Genomic DNA, 19,919 nt, shown 5'->3' with positions numbered 1-19,919 from the left:
TAAGGGGAACCGAAATCAAGGGCTCGGCTGTTGAGCACCACTCGGTTGGGGTCCAACCGCTCGACTGCACCAAGGTGTAGTTGGGTGTAGTGGTGGAGCAAGGCAACGAAGGTGGTGGTGGAAGGGTGGTCCAGAATTTAAATTGGAGAGTTTGGCCACATTTTGCTGATGTACCGTAACAAATATATAAAAAGGAGAGTTTCAGAGAGTTTGGCCACATTTGCTGGAGTCATTTTGCCAGAGATTCCGAAGCGGTAATTTCCCCCATTTCCGTCGTCCCGCCCACCGTTCTCTCCCTTTTCTTTACACTGTTATGCACAATTGGAGAGCGTGTGAGCGCTTCCACTTGTTATAAATACTTCTGAACCGAGTCCCCTATGCGTTGGCGAGAGGCAGAGGGGGAAAGAGATTCTCGCCACGCGCGACCTCGTGAGTGGAAGGCCTCAGGCCTCAGACCTCAGAGAGCATATTCCCGAGTCCCCGGCCACACGCCGCTAGCGCTTCACCTCCTCGTTGAAGGTTTTCTGATCGGGGGAGGCTCCGTGCGGTAACATCTCTTCTTTCATCATCATGCGTTTAGTTCGTGTTTTTTTTTTTTTGCACGAGATGCTGAGGAAATGATTAGCAATACACCTTTTTCTGTTTTTTTTTTTTTTGTAAACCGGAGCTTCTGTAACTTTGTGTTTTTCCTTGATATTCTGGTTGAAACTTCTCAAGTAACGCTTTTCTGTGTTTTATGCAGGTCTCAGGGCAAGCTCTCGTCTTCTGCGAAATCATCGCTCCTTTTGAACGGTTTCTTCTCTTTTCTTTAGTTAAGAATTGACAGAGCAGAGAATCGGTCGTTTCTTCTTTAAATATTTCCCGATTATAGCTGTTTCCAAGCTGTCATCTGTTACCGTGGCCAGATCCGTGACAAAAAAAATCTCCTTTTCGAGTTATTTTCTTTCAACTTGTCTAGTTTTGCTTCAAAATCTCATGAACTTTTGAGAATGTCGCCCTCTTAGTTCTGTATCCCATCGTCCTCTGTTCTGTTTGCCCTTATTTCCATCGGATACCTAGAGTTTGCCTACCATACGAGATGGATTTGAAAGAGGCTAACTACTACTACGTCGGATTGCTAGTTTTAGCAACGGTAGTTGTCGCAAAACTTCTTTCTGCTTTGCTATTCTCTGGGCATAATAAGAGGATTCCTCCTATGGTTAAGGCGTTTCCTCTTGTTGGAGGACTACTCAGATTCATGAAGGGTCCGATTGTGATGATCAGGGAAGAGTATATGAAGCTCGGAAGTGTGTTCACTGTGAATCTCTTGAACAAGAAGGTCACGTTTCTTATTGGTCCTGAAGTCTCTGCGCATTTCTTTAAGGCGCCAGAGACAGATCTTAGCCAGCAAGAGGTGTATCAGTTCAATGTGCCTACATTCGGGCCCGGCGTGGTCTTTGATGTGGATTACTCAGTGAGGCAGGAACAGTTTAGATTCTTCACTGAATCTTTGAGGGTGACTAAGCTGAAAGGCTATGTGGATCAGATGGTCGTGGAAGCAGAGGTATTACCTTGAATTTGTTTGCTGCATCTTGTCTTTCCTTTTTGCAAGCTACTTTCTTCTTCTTCTCCTTCATCTTCTTTGATATGTTGTAGATGGTTTTCTTTGTTGTGTCTGCATTTGTTAATTGCATAACGCTTTAGATTCTATTTTAGTTGGTCTATCGTACTGAAAAATCCACATATCGGGAGTTCTTGTTTTGTGGTTCTGAACTTATGGTGCTGCATTTTTCATGTTGGATTGCTTGATTAGAAAAATCTTATGCATGCTGCCTTTTTTATATGACCCAATAGTTTGAGTAGTAGAGGCTGTTTTTTTCTGGGGGACGTATTTGATCCTGATGAAAGATAATTCTTTGTATGCATGCAGTTGACTCTTTCCCGAACGTGCTGAGTGATATGCATATCCTTCAGTTCTAAGTTCTAACCAATTTGCCTTCACAGATGTATTTCTTCTTCATGATGTAGTTAGTCATGTATTAGTTGAATACATGTTAAGCTTCATTGTGTGTCTTTTGCGGTGTTTGGGCAGCATATGGTTGCCTGTAATCTTTACATATGAATAAGTTTAGATATATCTTATTTAATTTCTTAGTAAAGATATCCTTATTACCTTTCTATGGGTTTCTCTGCTTTGATATTTTTGGTTTTTTTTTGTTAAATTTTCCAATGGTCAAGTAATCTCTAAATTACTGTGAGGCGTCTCATTATAATCACTTGGTGTGATGGGAAGACGGTTCCCTAGGATGTTGATATAGAGGATAAATAACTTGTCGGGCCTAGGCTTTTCTCAGGTGAAATTGTGGAAAGCATTTAATAGTTGTTAGGAGTTCCATTTTATGGGCTGAAGCCTGAAACTTGTTGCAACTCTTCTCAGAGTGGATTCCTCTCAATAGGTCAACACCATTTATGCCGTTAGTCATTGCTCATTAGCAAATCCATAGTTTTTAAAGAGAATGGTGATTGTGTTGCCCCCTTTTTTTCGTTAGGTCACCTTAGGATCCTCTAAAAACCATAGTTTTAGGTATTTTATGCTAGATCTGAACTATATGTAGTCAAAGGCATCGACTAGGCGCTTAGTCGGGCTAGTCGATAGGAAAACTATGAATCGGTTTGATTCCTAGTTTTTCTCAACAAGGGTACCTACTTTCCCAACTAGGCACCTAGTTGGCGCCTAACCTGCCCTCGCCTAGGCGCGAGGGCAGTTAACTTATTTCTTTATATATTCTACAATAACACAGGGGGATGGGGGGTGAATATACCCCTCTCTCTCTCTCAGGCCTGACTCGAGAGCCCACTTTCATCGCCTGCCTCTGCCTCCCGATACACTACACTTCTTCTTCTCTCCCCCTTCCTCTGCCTCTTCTTCTTCTTCTATCCCCCTTCCTCCGCCTCTTCTTCTTCTTCTTTCTCTCTCCCCCTTCCTCTGCCTCTTCTTCTTCTTCTCTCTCCCTTCCTCCGCCTCTTCTTCTTTTCTCCCCCTTCCTCTGCCTCTTCCTCTTCCTCTTCTCTCCCCCTTCCTTCTTTTTCTTCTTCTTCTTCTTTCTCTGTCTCTCTCTCCCTATTCCCCCGCCTCTTCCTCTTCCTCTTCTCTCCCCCTTCCTTCTTTTTCTTCTTCTTCTTCTTTCTCTGTCTCTCTCTCCCTATTCCCCCGCCTCTTCTTCTTCTTCTTCTCTCTCCCTTCCTCCGCCTCTTCTTCTTCTTCTTCTATCTTTGTCTCTGTCTTCCCCTTCTTCTTCAATCAGTTTTCTGATTTGCTGAAAAGGTTAACATGCGAGGCTATATTGAAGAGTGATGATTAATCAAATTTTTTTGCTGCTGTGCTGATTATTTTTTGTTGCTATAAGTTCTATAATTGTTGTAATCGCTCTGTCCCTATTTTTTGTTGTTGCTGATTTTGTCTCTGTGTTGATTGAACTGTTATTACTTATTAGTAATTTAGTATCCATGTAATATGTATATGTTTCTTTGATTTTTTTCTTCTAAATTGTGTATTTTTTATTAATTTTTTTAACTGGGTGAGTTTAGTATTACTCATTATATATATATATATATATATTAGTATTACTCATTACACAATATCTTATACTTTGTGCATTTGTTGTTGATTAATTTTATGTTGGATACATGCTTTGCTGCTAGTTTTAGCACTTTATTTTAAGAATTTAGATTATTTTTAAATTATTTGGCACTGTTGATAGTTGTTTGTTTGCTTATTCAATTGTTTTTAATATTTGGGCAGGTTTGTAATGTTCGACATATTTTTATTTTTATTTTTTGCTTATTATTGATTAATTTCATGTTGCATACATGTTTGTTACTAATTTTAGCAATTCATTTGCATATTTTTGTATATATTTTTAATTAAGGTACCGATTAGTCCGCCTAGTCCCACCTAGTCTTTTAGGAATCCACCGACTAAGCACCGCCTAACGCTAATTGTGCCTAAGTCATCTACTGAGGTCGCTATTATAAAAGAGGAAGAAGAAGTCCCTGCCATGGTTCTGAATTAAAAGAGGAAAGCCCTACAAAATCTCCAGAAGAGGAAAGTTTTCGCATGATTTTAAAAGAAGTTCAAACTGTGCTTGAGTTGACCCCTGACACTCCCATTTTGGAGGAAGAAAATGTGTCTAAGATTTTCATTAAAGATGAAGACCTTGAATATGCTAATGTGATGGAGGACTTTGATTCATCAAACTCAGCAGTTGCATATGATTTTGCTCAAACGAATTGTTCAGATTATTATCATTGTTTATTCAACAGAAAGCATGTTTTTGCTTAAGCATCTTTATGCTCAGATGCGTATTTTAAAGAGGTAAAAAAATCAATGGTTGATATTGTACTAAAATTTGATGATAAAATATTCACATTTTTACATCAAATAAATTCAAAACAAAGCTTGTTCTTAATTAATGAGCATTGATAAACACATATAATTGTTCAGATCTATCACAAAACTCCTAAAACTATAATTTTTGAAGGGTCCTAACATGACCTAACGAAAAAAGGGGCAGCGCAATCCCCCATTCTCATTTTTAAAATGTCCCATCTGTAAAGAGAAACATGTCTTAGGTTGCTGTCATGATGCAATGCCACATACTGCACATTCAATTAGATGAATTTGTATGCTGAAGGTGACCCTCTTGAAAGCATAACAAATACAAAGCCTGTCAGTCAAATTCTTCCCTTTTGGATGATCTAGTTTCAGTTGTATGCCATTTAGGCTTTAGATGATGTGGCAAAAATAGGTGCTCTTCTCAAATAAGTCATTTTCCAGTGAAATAAGCAGTGTTTTCTGATTTTTGCTCCTTAATGTCATTATTAGAAAAGAGAATCTTGGGAGTCATTTAAAGCTTGTTGGAATTTGTGGATTTGCTTGGATCCCTAGTTGTCAAAGGCGGTAGGCAGTGCCTAGTCAGTGAGCTCCCAAAAAGATTAGTCGGGAGTCTAGGCGGGATTAGGCGGTACCTCAATTAAAAAAATTTAAAAAATACACAAAAATATGTAAACCTGCTAAAATTAATAACAAACATGTATACAATATAAAATCAATCAACAATAAACAATAGACAAAACACGTCGTCGAACACTGTAAAGCAAATATATTAAATTACCTACTAAAAAAAAGTAAGAATAAATGACCAATTGAATAAATAAACCATACAACTAACAATGTGAATAAACAATATACAAAAAATAAAATCATGTATAAAAAAATTAACAATAGACATAAAATAAGCAATAGATAAATAAGAAGAAATAATCAATTGAATAAGCAAACCATGCAACTGACAATGTAAATAAAAGGCAACTAAATAATCTAAACACAATTAAAGCCTTAACAATATTAAATTCACATCCAAGTCATACTAAAATGTCATAAATCATAATTGAACTATTGATAGTTCATGATAACTAAAAACATCACATTTAACCAACGTCTCTTATGCTAATCTTCTTCTCTAAACTATAAAGACCTTAAAACTAAACTATATAGGCTAAAAATTAGGACAAAAATTCTTCATTGTTGCAATATGTTAAAATATATATAATTATATATATTTACATACAGAAAACAGATATATATATATATATATATATATATATATATGTGTGTGTGTGTGTGTGTGTGTGTGAAAAGTGTGAGAAAGATAAGAAAACAAATAATAATTGAGACAAACAGAAATATAAAGCAGAAACATTACACACAAAAACTATACAATATATACATAATTACATATAGTCACATATAATATATGTTTATTGTATGTTAATATATATAATAATATATATTTACACACAGAAAACAAATATATATGTGTGCATCAGCATGTGTGTGTGAGAAAAGATACAGAGAATAAATAGTCATACATGATATATATATATATATTTTTTTTAAAACCAGTTTAGTACTAGTACCAGGTATTGGTACGGCTGAAACGGGATACATAGGGCAAAATATGGTTTCTATGCAACTATTACATCGGAAGCTAATTTTCATTGTTGGCTGTCCCCCACCGATCAGGTCCAGACTCTAAACCTTCTAAAGCACAGTTCTTAAGATCTCTACCTAGAATGTTGGTACACTTTTCATGTCCCATAATTCTTTCTCTTCTGTCCTTCCTGTTTTTCTTTCCTTAATTAGTTCTGGTATTTTATTTGTGAATGAAATAAAATTTTTCATTTCTCTTGTGCAGGAGTACTTCTCAAAATGGGGTAATGAAGGTGTGGTTGATCTAAAATATGAGCTTGAACACCTCATTATCCTGACTGCAAGCAGGTGCCTGCTCGGTAGAGAAGTGAGGGATAAGCTGTTTGATGATGTCTCTGCTCTCTTCCATGACCTCGACAATGGCATGCTCCCCATCAGTGTGATCCTGCCTTACCTCCCAATTCCTGCCCACAGCCGCAGAGACCGTGCAAGGAAGAGGCTCGCTGAGATCTTTGCCAGCATCATTTCTGCTCGGAAAGTTTCAGGCAGAACCGAGAATGACATGTTGCAGAGTTTCATAGACTCCAAGTACAAAGATGGTAGGCCAACCACTGATGCTGAGATAACAGGCCTTCTAATAGCTGCTCTTTTTGTCGGCCAGCACACCAGCTCTATCACCTCTACCTGGACTGGCGCATACCTTCTCCGCCATAAGGAATACCTCAATCCCGTCATGGATGAGCAGAAGATCTTGATGAAGGAGCACGGCGATCAGATTGACCATGACATACTCTCCGAAATGGACGTACTTTACCGGTGCATAAAAGAAGCATTGAGACTGCATCCACCATTGATCATGCTTCTGCGAAGCTCGCACAGCAACTTCTCAGTGACAACGCGCGAAGGCAAGGAGTATGATATTCCGAAGGGCCGCATTGTAGCTACATCGCCTGCGTTTGCTAACAGGTTACCACATATCTATAAGGATCCTGACCGTTATGACCCAGACAGGTTTGCCATCGGAAGGGAAGAAGATAAGGTGGCGGGTGCATTTTCATATATATCGTTCGGAGGTGGTAGGCACGGTTGCCTTGGGGAGCCATTTGCATACCTTCAGATAAAAGCTATATGGAGTCATCTGCTGAGGAATTTTGAGCTGGAGCTGCTATCTCCTTTCCCGGAGATCGACTGGAATGCCATGGTTGTGGGAGTGAAGGGGAAGGTGATGGTGCGGTATAAGCGGCGACGGCTCTCTGTTGACTGAGTCTTGGGGAGCAGATTCCTATCAGGCAAACGATGTTGATCACTTGGTTTCTGGGTGTTGAACTGTTTACTTTCTGTTTTTCTCCTTTATGAGGTTCATTTTTCTGTCTTTCTCCTTTATGAGGTTCATTTTTCTGTCTTTCTATGCATTTTCTGTGTTTCTAGACCTAGTTTTATCCTTAACCTGCTAATGATTTTCAGTTCCCTTTCTTGAATCATAAACGGCCTTAGAATGGTAAGTTATTCTACTAATTACTGCTTGGTTCATAAACTCCGCCTGTGTATAACTGTTTAGTACACTGCCGGTCCCAAGCCCGGATAAAGGAGGGTTGCGGTAATCATACCCTATGAATATGAACCAATATGAGAATTTCGTTGGGGCGTTCCCCTACTGAGCGATGCGCTGTACTCTATAGGCCCGGAGGCAGTGATAAATAGGCAAGGGTTGCTAGGTCGTCGCCCGGAAGCGACGCGTCACACCGACGCCCGGGTGTGATGTCAAATAGGCAAGGGTTTCCTCACTTTGTTGGACGGGTGGGGGTAAAGAAGTTAGTCCAAGACCATAAAATTAGGTTAGCCACTTGGAACATAGGGTCTTTAACGGGTAAGTTGGTAGAGTTAGTAGATGTTATGTGTAGGAGAAAGATTGATATTTTATGTCTACAAGAGACCAAATGGGTAGGTGAAAAAGCAAAAGTGATAGAACCTTGGGGATATAAGATTTGGTATACAGGAATAAATAAGAATAGGAATGAAGTAGGGATTGTTATGAGTCGTGAGTTTATAGATAGTGTAGTTGAGGTCCGTAGGAAGGGTGATAGGATTTTACTTATTAAATTAGTATTAGGTACGGATATTATTAATATTATTAGTGTTTATGCACCTCAAGTAGGTCTAGATGATTCCATTAGGCGTCAATTTTGGGAAGATTTAGATGGAGTAGTACAAGGGATATCTTATGGAGAAAGGCTTTTCATCGGCGGTGACCTTAATGGGCATGTAGGCATTAGTAGGGATGAATTTGAGAGTATCCATGGAGGCTATGGTATAAGAGAAAGAAACGAAAGTTAAGAAAGGATTTTAGATTTTGGTTTGTCCTATGATATGATCTTAGCAAACACTTGGTTTAGGAAGAGGGAGTCTCACCCAGTAACATTTAAAAGTGGGGTTAATACGAGTCAGATACTTTTTTTTTTACTTAGAAAGAGAGATAGGGGTTGTTGCATCGATTGTAAGGTTATACCGGGAGAAAGTGTAGCTACACAACATAGAGTCTTAATTTTAGATCTTAGAATTAGACAATGCCGCAAAAAGAATAGACATATGATAGATCCTAGAATTAAGTGGTGGGCACTGAAAGGAGCTAAACAAGGAATGTTTGTAGAGCGGGTAGTTAAGGAAGTTGATTGGTGTCTCGAGGAGGATTCAGAATCTATGTGGAATAAGAATGCGGGTGGCATGAGAAAGGTGGCTAAGGAGGTATTGGGTGAGTCTAAAGGCGGTGCACCGCTAGGTACGGATACATCGTGGTGGAACGAGGATGTCAAATTAGCTATTAAGGTTAAAAGAGAGTGTTATAGAAATCTAAGTAAAAGTCGTGATAATGAGAATTTGGAGAAGTATATGATAGCAAAGAAGGAAGCTAAAAAAGTAGTTCAGAATGCGAGGGATAAGGTATATAAGGAGGTTTATGATAAGTTGGATATCAAAGAGGGCGAGAATGATATTTATAGGCTTGCAAAGATGAGAGATAGGAAATCGAGGGATCTGGGTATGGTTAGATGTATCAAAGATGAAACACAAAGGGTTTTAGTCAAAGATGAAGAGATTAAGGAGAGATGAAAAGATTATTTTGATAAGCTATTTAATGAAAGTCATGCTCAGGATCTTGAAGACTTTTCCATTCCTTTTCATGAGATGAATCGTGACTTCATCCGCAAGATTCAAAAGAAAGAAATTGCAGAGGCTTTGAAGAAAATAAAATCAAGAAGGGCAGTTGGCCCAGATGATATACCTATCGAGGCTTGGAAATGCTTGTGAGAGAAAAGTTTAGAATGGTTGACAAATCTTTTTAACAAGATTTGGTGGACAAATAAGATGCCTAATGAGTGGAGGAAGAGTATTTTGGTGCCTCTATATAAGAATAAAGGTGATATACAAGATTGCACAAACTATCGTGGTATAAAACTCATGAGTCATACTATGAAACTTTGGGAGAGGGTGATTGAGTCTAGGTTGAGGAAGGTTGTCATGATATCAGAGAATCAATTTGGTTTTATGCTTGGAAAATCAACTATGGAAGCTATACATCTTCTTAGACAACTTATTGAGAAAAATAGAGGGAGGAACAAAGATTTGCATATGGTTTTTATTGATTTGGAGAAGGCTTACGATAGAGTACCTAGGGACGTTCTCTGGTGGACAATGATGAAGAAATGTGTTTTTCTCAAGTACATTAGTATAATTAAAGATATGTATGAAGGAGTAGTAACCAATGTCCGTACTTGTGGAGGGGTGACAACCAATTTTCCTATAATGGTTGGGTTACATCAAGGATATGCTTTAAGCCCTTTCCTATTTGCTATAGTGATGGATGAGCTTACGAGATCAATTCAAGAAAATGTGTCGTGGTGTATGTTGTTTGCTGATGATATTGTTTTGATTGATGAGTCTAGAGCTGGGGTTAATGCTAAGTTAGAATTATGAAGATAGACATTGGAAGCAAGAGGTTTTAAGTTGAGTAAGAGTAAGACAGAATACATGAAATATCGATTTAGTAAGCAACGAAGTAGTGATGGGAGTGTAGTGAAGCTTGGTGAGCAAGAAATACCGGTGGATGATTCTTTCAAATATTTGGAATCTATCATTCAAAAGTATGGAGAAATTGATGGAGAAGTAAATCATAGGATAAAAGTTGGGTGGATGAAATGGAAGAGTGCAACTGGAGTGTTGTGAGATCGTAGAATGTCATTGCGGTTGAAGGGAAAGTTTTATAGGATGACTATTAGGCCCGCTTTACTATATGGTACAAAATGTTTGGCTGCCAAGAGACATCATATTCAAAAAATGAGTGTAACTGAGATGCGTATGCTGAGATGGATGTGTGGAAATACAATAAAAGATAAGATTCAGAACGAGGAGATATGTAAGAAGGTAGGCATTGCACCCATTGAAAATAAGATGAGAGAGAATCGTTTACGGTGGTTTGGACATATTCGACGAAGGCCTAATGATGCTACAGTTAGAAGGATGGAGAAATGGAAAAATATATTAGTTAAAAGAGGTCGGGGTAGGCCTAGGAAGACATGGATGGAGGTGATAGGAAAGGATATGAATGCTTTGAACCTCACCGAGGACATGGCATTGGATAAAAATGAATGGAGGAAAATGATTCATGTGGAAGACTCAGAATGATTTTCTTTGTTGGTTCATATCGCCGACCCCAATTGTTTTGGGATGAAGGCGTAGTTGTTGTTGTTGTTGTATCAATCTCACACACACACTGTCACAAGCCACAAGACGAGCAAAATAATTAAAACTGAAGTATAGAAACGTTATGATCTCTCTCATTGATTGTCTTCGATGAAAGATGTGCCCTTTACCTATTCTACCGTTCGTGGTTTTCCTAGAGAGCTATTAAATATATTTAAGTAAATTTCTTTTTTTGCATAGTATCCAAACCAAGAAAAATGCATAAAGTGAGAGATAAGCATGCTGGGTTTTCCAGGTTGCGTGTTCACCCTACTAGTGCCCACTATAGCTCTTTTTTGCAATTCGGTTCTGAGCTCAACTCCAAACCCAGTTCCTAATTACATATCCAAATCCTTCCGAACTTATATGGCTTTTAGTTCTGACCACATCTTATTGTACAACCTATTTCGGACCCGGAGCTAATTATATTCATGTCATTTGATTTTGGTTTTTCAAATGTCATGAATATTTAATTAGGCTCTCTAGGTATTCTGTGTTTTTATAATCAACAACAACAACAACAACAACTACGCCTTCATCCCAAAACAATTGGGGTCAGCGATATGAACCAAAAAAGAAATTCATTTTGGGTCTTCCACATGAATCCTTTTCCTCCAATCATTTCTATCCAACGCCATGTCCTCGGTGAGGTTCAAAGCATTCATATCCTTTCCTATCATCTCCATCCAAGTCTTCCTAGGCCTACCCCGACCTCTTTTAACTAATATATTTTCCCATTTCTCCAACCTTCTAACTGGAGCATCATTAGGCCTTCGCCGAATATGTCCAAACCACCGTAAACGATTCTCTCGCATCTTATTTTCAATGGGTGCAACACCTACCTTCTTACGTATCTCTTCGTTCCGAATCTTATCTTTTATTGTATTTCCACACATCCATCTAAGCATCCGCATCTCAGCTACACTCATTTTTTGAATATGATGTCTCTTGGCAGCCCAACATTCCGTACCATATAGTAAAGCGGGTCTAATAGTCGTCCTATAAAACTTTCCCTTCAACCGCAATGGCATTCTACGATCGCACAGCACTCCAGTAGCACTTTTCCATTTCATCCACCCAACCTTTATCCTATGATTTACATCTCCATCAATTTCTCCATACTTTTGAATGATGGATCCCAAATATTTGAAATAATCATTCACCGGTATATCTTGCTCACCAAGCTTCACTACACTCCCATCACTACTTCGTTGCTTATTAAACCGACATTCCATATATTCAGTCTTACTCTTACTCAACTTAAAACCTCTAGCTTCCAATGTCTGTCTCCATAATTCTAACTTAGCATTAACCCCAGCTCTAGACTCATCAATCAAAACAATATCATCAGCAAACAACATACACCACGGTACATTTTCTTGAATTGATCTCGTAAGCTCATCCATCACTATTGCAAATAGGAAAGGGCTTAAAGCAGATCCTTGATGTAACCCAACCGTTATCGGGAAATTGGTTGTCACCCCTCCACAAGTGCGGACATTGGTTACTACTCCTTCATACATATCTTTAATTATACTAATGTACTTGAGAGAAACACCTTTCTTCATCATTGTCCACCAGAGAACGTCCCTAGGTACTCTATTGTATGCCTTCTCTAAATCAATAAAAACCATATGCAAATCTTTGTTCCTCTCTCTATATCTTTCAATAAGTTGTCTAAGAAGATGTACAACTTCCATAGTTGATCTTCCAGGCATAAAACCAAATTGATTCTCCGATATCATGACAACCTTCCTCAACCTAGACTCAATCACCCTCTCCCAAAGTTTCATAGTATGACTCATGAGTTTTATACCACGATAGTTTGTGCAATCTTGTATATCACCCTTATTCTTATATAAAGGCACCAAAGTACTCTTCCTCCACTCATTAGGCATCTTATTTGTTCGCCAAATCAAGTTAAAAAGATTTGTCAACCATTCTAAACCTTTCTCTCCCAAGCATTTCCAAGCCTCGATAGGTATACCATCTGGGCCAACTGCCCTTCTTGATTTCATTTTCTTCAAAGCCTCTGCAATTTCTTTCTTTTGAATCTTGCGCATGAAGTCACGATTTATCTCATGAAAAGGAATGGAGAAGTCTCCAAGATCTTGAGCATGACTATCATTAAATAGCTTATCAAAATAATCTTTCCATCTCTCCTTAATCTCCTCATCTTTGACTAAAACCCTTTGCGTTTCATCTTTGATACATCTAACCATACCCAAATCCTTCGATTTCCTATCTCTCATCTTTGCAAGCCTATAAATATCCTTCTCGCCTTCTTTGGTATCCAACTTGTCATAAACCTCCTTATATACCTTAGCCCTCGCGTTTCGAACAACTTTTTTAGCTTCCTTCTTTGCTATCATATACTTCTCCAAATTCTCATTATCACGACTCTTACTTAGATTTCTATAACACTCTCTTTTAACCTTAATAGCTAATTTGACATCCTCGTTCCACCATGATGTATCCTTACCTAGTGGTGCACCGCCTTTAGACTCACCCAATACCTCCTTAGCTACTTTTCTCATACCACCCGCTATCTTATTCCACATTGATTCTGAATCCTCCTCGAGACACCAATCAACTTCCTTAACTACCTGCTCTACAAACATTCCTTGTTTAGCTCCTTTCAGTGCCCACCACTTAATTTTAGGATCTATCCTATGTCTATCCCTTTTGCGGCATTGTCTAATTCTAAGATCTAAAATTAAGACTCTATGTTGTGTAGCTACACTTTCTCCTGGTATAACCTTACAATCGATGCAACAACCCCTATCTCTCTTTCTAAGTAGGAAAAAATCTATCTGACTCGTATTAACCCCACTTTTAAATGTTACTAGGTGAGACTCCCTCTTCCTAAACCAAGTGTTTGCTAAGATCATATCATAGGACAAACAAAAATCTAAAATCCTTTCTCCACTTTCATTTCTTTCTCCTATACCATAGCCTCCATGGATATTCTCAAATCCATCCCTACTAATGCCTACATGTCCATTAAGGTCACCGCCGATGAAAAGCTTTTCTCCATAAGATGTCTCTTGTACTACTCCATCTAAATCTTCCCAAAATTGATGCTTAATGGAATCATCTAAACCTACTTGAGGTGCATAAACACTAATAATATTAATAATATCCGTACCTAATACTAATTTAATAAGTAAAATTCTATCACCCTTCCTACGGACCTCAACTACATTATCTATAAACTGACGACTCATAACAATCCCTACTCCATTCCTATTCCTATTTATTCCTGTATACCAAATCTTATATCCCCAAGGTTCTATCACTTTAGCTTTCTCACCTACCCATTTGGTCTCTTGAAGACATAAAATATCAATCTTTCTCCTACACATAACATCTACTAACTCTACCAACTTACCAGTTAAAGACCCTATGTTCCAAGTGGCTAACCTAATTTTATGGTCTTGGACTAACTTCTTTACCCCCACCCGTCCAACAAAGTGAGGGAACCCTTGCATATTTGACACCACACCCGGGCGCCGGTGTGACGCGTCGCTTCTGGGCGACGACCTAGCAACCCTTGCACATTTATCACTGCCTCCGGGCCTAGAGAGTACAGTGCGTCGCTCAGTAGGGAACGCCCCAACGAAATTCTCATATTGGTTCATTTTCATAGGATATGACAAAGTTTTTATGCTGGCTGTCACAGGCCTACCGCAACCCTCCTCCTTTATCCGGGCTTGGGACCGGCAGTGTATAACTACACAGGCGGAGTTTCTGTGTTTTTATAATCATTAAAAATAATTTTATGCTTGATTTTGGTTAGAAATTTAGGGTTTTTTTTTTTGAGTTTATCCTAGAATGATGTTTGTTAAGATTTAGGGTTTTGATTTTTTTTTAAATGACATAAATGTTGGGTTATAGTTTTATGGGTTTTCTGTATTTTTTCAATTACCATTAGGCATGAATCCATAAATAGTGAATGCTTCATTTTTTTTTAAATATATTATTGATATAGTTTATTAGTAATTATATATTCTTTTTACTGTATCTGTGTCCACCAACTGTGTCAATGGATCGGGCTTGACCCAGACTACCCTTTCCAATCCCTATAGGGTCAGGGTTTTGTGATAAAAAAAAGGAGGTCCAATTAGAAACTGGGTCACATCCTAAGGGTCTGATTAGTGTACTCCGCCTGATATGGTTTGTGAAATTTCATACCAGACCCGAGTTTTGATTAAGATCCATGTTTTTTAAACATAAAAAAGATAAAAATATATATATATATATTATTTTGTCAGATATGGACAGTCTAGTTTATATAATCTTTATAGGACCCAAGTATCGTTTGTCTAGACCTGGTACCAGCAACCTCAATAACAGATCTAGGTTCGGACTCACCTGGTTCAAATTAGATCCGACCCGTTGATGCCCCTAGTTCAGGGCCAACCCTAGTTTAAAGTCCTGGCTAAACGGATGTGGTCAATACCATATTCGATTAATTGGATGTTGGTTAAATGGATTTGGATTTGGATGGTAAAAGGCTCACACCATATCCACCTTTTTACATGTAAACCCATTTGGATTTGGCAGCAAAAAATCAAAACCATATCTGCATCAAATTATAATCTAATATGGTTTTGGCTTACCAAATGCATCTAAACATAATTGAATTCGGTCAGATATTGAATAAAATCTGATTCATTGACATCCTTAACACAGTGAGACAATATTAGCATCTGAGTTTCAAAAGGCATCATAATGCTCATGTTTCAACATGAATTCATCAAATCCTTCGGGAGTCTGCGTTTACAGAAACACGCTGTCGAGGTGCAGATTTGAAATGCCTAAAATGATGCAATGCTAGACAAGTGCACAAGTTAGCTCATTTACAATTTTTTTTTTATTGCTAAAAATAATAGAATTTAGTCCTTGAACATGCTAAGCCAAGCTCAAACATGCTCATTTACAAGATAAGTAACTTTCAAACTTGTAAATAATAGGAGTTGAACTCTAAACTTAGTGCTTGCAAGCCAAACACTTCAACCACCTATACTCTATGATATAAAATATATGTGAAATACATTTATTATTAATTAACGAGCCTATACAAGCCTAGTCAAGGCGAAAATTGATTGTTTATGTTCAGCTTGTCGAGTCTATTTCACAAGCTCGAACGAGCTCTTTATGAGCCCAAATAAGCCACGACTAGCATATCTTGTTTCTCAACCCTATCAGCAGAATAAGTGCCCTCCACATTGTTGGTAGGAGCTGTCAGTTCACGTTGCCTTGTGGTGGGACGTTGCAGGTTCAAAACCCAGTGGTAAGTTGAATAATAACTGGTGGGGGTCTGCCTAACCCCCCAGCTAGCCTTTCAGAAAAAAAAAAGTGCCCCTTCTGATCATCAGGTCGTGTATCGGACCTATTTGAGTGTAATCGACCCAACTGGAGAGTACGTAATAGAGCTCGAGTTTGAACTCCAACATTGTCAGACCTAGATATGAGCTCTTGAACTTGACGGTTATAATTTAGAACAGGGAAAATTTCTGAAATGCACTTAAACATTCGGCGATAATAAAAAAATCCCCAAAGTTTTCAATTTTATTAAAAACATGCATAAACTTTTTAATAGATAATTAAAATGGACAATATCAGAACTCGTATTAACTTTTGGCACAATGCCAAAAACTAGAAAATATGACAACTATCCAAACAATTTTTTCTTCATAGTTTTGCCCTTTTGTCTCCTAAAAAATCAGGCACCTTGGTTGCAACTACTTGCCTAGTGAGCCTGATTTTTTTTCAAGGTGCCTGATTTTTCAAGCCAGAAACTTAGAAAAATGGTTTTAATTAAAGCGCCTAATTTTTCAAGCAAAAAAAAGGGCAAATCCATCAAGAAAAAATGAGGATTAGCCAGAATTATTATATTCCCTAGTTCACAAGCAATCTCGGTATTGTACTTAAAAGCTAATGCCATCTATGTCAATTTCGAAAATTAAAAAATGGTAATGATAAGGTGCTCCCGAAGAACCTATTCCCACCTTATAGAAGCTTTAGATTTTCGAATTTCTTAAACTTTTTTTTTTATAAGACCCTGATATGATCTATAAGCATTATTTAGTAGAAAACAAGTTTTGGATATGTGATTATAACATACATGTGTGTTTTTTAAGAAGTTCAATGTATCAAAATTTTATGACTTAAAAAATCCTATTTTTATGTTCAAAAAACATGATCCAAAGCATGATTCCTATCAAATAATCTTTGTTGAGTACATCTATAAGGTTTAATTGAGTCAAGATTTCTAGTATGTGGGTGTAGGTACTTCGTAGCATTACTCATTAAAAAAACCCAAGATTTACTTCTGTCAAAGTTGAGGTTAAATGTGTGCTATAATTATTATAACCTAGGCGTGCTTTTGATTATTGACAAAACTTTAGGTGTGTTTTTGAAATTTTTTCTATGATTATTTTGAGGGTAAATCCATAACTTTGTCCTATTAACTCAATTTGGGTTAGTGGTAGCACAAGCTATATAAACCGAAATATGTTTTTGATTAATGGAGCACAAATTTAGGTGTGTGTGTTTTAACAACACTGAAATTTCAGGTGTATCTTTTATTATTGCCAAAACTTTAGGTGTGTTTTTACAAATTTTCTTGTAGAAAATATTTAAACTAAGGATGCATTTGATTTCCTTGAATTTGAGATTCAAGGTGGTCTAAGAGCTTCCTAAACTCTTATGTTCACAGCTTTCTGGTATCCCATGCGGTAAGCGGGGTCCTGTGCCAAGCTGAAGGCCCAGGTTCGAATCCCTCTGCCACATGGGGCTTAAGAGAGATTTGGTAGGGGTCTGCAAAAACCCCAGCTTGCCTATAAAAAAAAAAGTTTTCTGGTCCAACCCCTCCCAAATAATTGTGTTTAAGGCCTTTTCAGGATCTTAGAATGAGGATCTGTAATCTTCTGTTTGAAGATATAAGGATCTAGTGTAGACCCCCCTCCATATAAAACCCTGGTCCCTATCAAAATGCATTCTTAGGGTGTGTTTGAATCCCACGGATCTGATCTTGACTGAATCCATGGATCTGGAGGCTTTTTGGCATGTTGTGAGGACCATGGTGACAAATATCGTGAGATTTATGAAAATCTCGCGAGAAATTGCCTGAAAATTTAAAATGGCAATTTCTCGAGAGATTTATGAAAAAACATAAATACCGTGATTTAAACCCGATATTTACATTTTAAACGGATATGTATCATGAAAAAACCATGTAATTTTATTTTTAAATATTTTTTATTAATATTTTCTTATAAAAAATATTTTTTAATTTATTTTTTTATTGCCAAGATTTTGCCGTTTTTAACGTTTGTCACTATGGTGGGGACCTCAAATCTGATGATCTAAGATTCATTGTTTGAGTGAGGGTCGAATCAAGGTATTGGGCCTATGCCTCGATTCGTGTGTTTGTGCATCTCCTCTACATTCGAACAATCCCTGAGTGGGCGTTTGAATGATCGACAGGAGAGGACAGGTCCGAACATGACACCTTGTCCCTGTCACATCCAGGTGCCCTCTCTTTTTTTTTTAGCGTGACGGAACAGCTATGGATGTCCAAAAACCATCAGCCGGATGCACTGTCTGCAGTGTCCGCACGTCCTGTGTTTGTGTGGGTCCCACACACTCCCATCGACAGGCAGGGACGGCGACACAAACTCCCCCTAAAAGCATGCATTTAAAATAGAGATGGAGTGTGGTTGGATATCCCACATAAGTTACAATTCAAGACCAATCTGAGTAGTATTCAAATCAATAAATACAAACCAAATGTTTTTGGAATCCTCATTTTTATTCTCACATCCAGCTATGTGGTTCAGGCCGAATGGGTCAATGCAGTTTCGCCTCCAGCATCGGGTTAATGGAGTTTGATCAAAGACCAGGGCTCCCAACAATCAGACCTACATGGATCAGGTGCAGATCCATGCCCGACCCCAGCTACCACTGATCTGAATCCAAGCAAAACTTATGTGTGAGCAACATACAGTATGCTCATTATGTAAGCATTAGAAATGCACGTGTACGTATACTAAATTGGGGTTGGATCCAGATATGAAATGGACCTTTCAGGTATCTATATGAACTACATTTGAGTTACATAAAGGTGTTCAATTACTTCTCATATGGCAGGTTATAGACATGGAACCTGGCTTATTCATTCGTTGGCATTCTGAGTTAAAAAAAAAGGTTTTTATATGAGATTAACTATTTTTTATATTGGAAATGTAGTTTTTATATTAAAAGTTTGTAATTTTTTTAAATTATGCATTTATTATAAAACATACATATATGGTGGATATTTTTTGGGTAAAAAGTTTTAAAATGTTATTTACTTATGTCACTTCCCACTCTTTATTGCTTCCAACTTATTTTCTCTGATGAGTGGAGATTCAGTGATCTTGATGCCATACATCCACCTATTTGAGAGGAGGAGATGGATCGGGGTAATGTGTGGCATCCACTCACTCGACCTAGTACTGGATTTGCTCTCTTGCCTTACGTTTCCTAAGGGCTCGTTTGCATGTCATGGAAAAAGTGGGGTTTTCAAGGAATGGTGTGAAACCCCACACTTTTTTCGTGGAGCCCACAGGCGTTTCGAAAAATGGGTCTGGACTCTGGCTTATTTTGATGGACCTTAGGTCAGGGTTTCGAACCCTGGCCTTGCTCGGTGAAAAATGGGTCTGGCTGAGCCAAGCTGATCCTGCCTACTGCCCACCCTTCATTGTGTCTTACGGAGATCGATTTCAAGTCTCAAACTTGAGGTAAGAGTACTGCATATGAATGAATGAAGCAGAAACATGTATGATTTTAAGCTGGGGCTCAACTCTAAAGCTTGAGTTCATCTTTGATTAGACACTCTTGACCTCATTGGGATCAAATTTGTAGATAGACTCTCATCATGCATGCGCACATGCCCGCGCACACACACACATGTTTCACCATGCCATGCCATGCCAATTGTTGGCCAAGTTGAGGCTTTCTATATATAGTAGAAAATGTACTTAAAGGACAAAAAATGCGTTCAATTGAATTTTAGGCGCCACTAAAGACTTTTAGGTTCTGTTTGGGAGCTTTGAATTAGAGGTGCCATGTAGTTTTTCCAATGCTCTCCTACGCTCTGACTGTTTGGGAGCAGTAGTTTTTTTTTTTTGAAAGGCAAGCTAGGGTTATATGCAGACCCTACCAG

General features: G+C 38.1%; 1 protein-coding gene across 1 annotated transcript; it reads left to right on the top strand.

The window, feature by feature from the left end:
• Positions 1–7,400, top strand: LOC149811334 (obtusifoliol 14-alpha demethylase-like). Its single transcript, XM_089993408.1, has 3 exons — positions 1–547; positions 743–1,543; positions 6,237–7,400. The coding sequence occupies exons 2-3, from the start codon at positions 1,079–1,081 to the stop codon at positions 7,233–7,235; spliced, it is 1,464 nt and encodes a 487-aa protein (XP_089849534.1). The 5' UTR covers positions 1–547; positions 743–1,078; the 3' UTR covers positions 7,236–7,400.
• The last annotated feature ends 12,519 nt before the right edge of the window (positions 7,401–19,919 follow it).

Source organism: Nuphar pumila, chromosome 17, assembly GCF_984573655.1.
Source record: "Nuphar pumila chromosome 17, dmNupPumi1.hap1.1, whole genome shotgun sequence".
NCBI classification, from domain to species: domain Eukaryota; kingdom Viridiplantae; phylum Streptophyta; class Magnoliopsida; order Nymphaeales; family Nymphaeaceae; genus Nuphar; species Nuphar pumila.
Note: the sequence above shows the minus strand (reverse complement) of the source record. Positions and strands in the feature narration are given on the sequence as shown.

Excerpts from the sequence above, each read along its gene's own strand:
- LOC149811334 (XM_089993408.1), top strand. The coding sequence starts at position 1,079 with ATGGATTTGAAAGAGGCTAACTACTACTACGTCGGATTGCTAGTTTTA. Across the intron at positions 1,544-6,236 it reads AGATGGTCGTGGAAGCAGAG|GAGTACTTCTCAAAATGGGG; the intron begins GTATTACCTTGA and ends TCTCTTGTGCAG.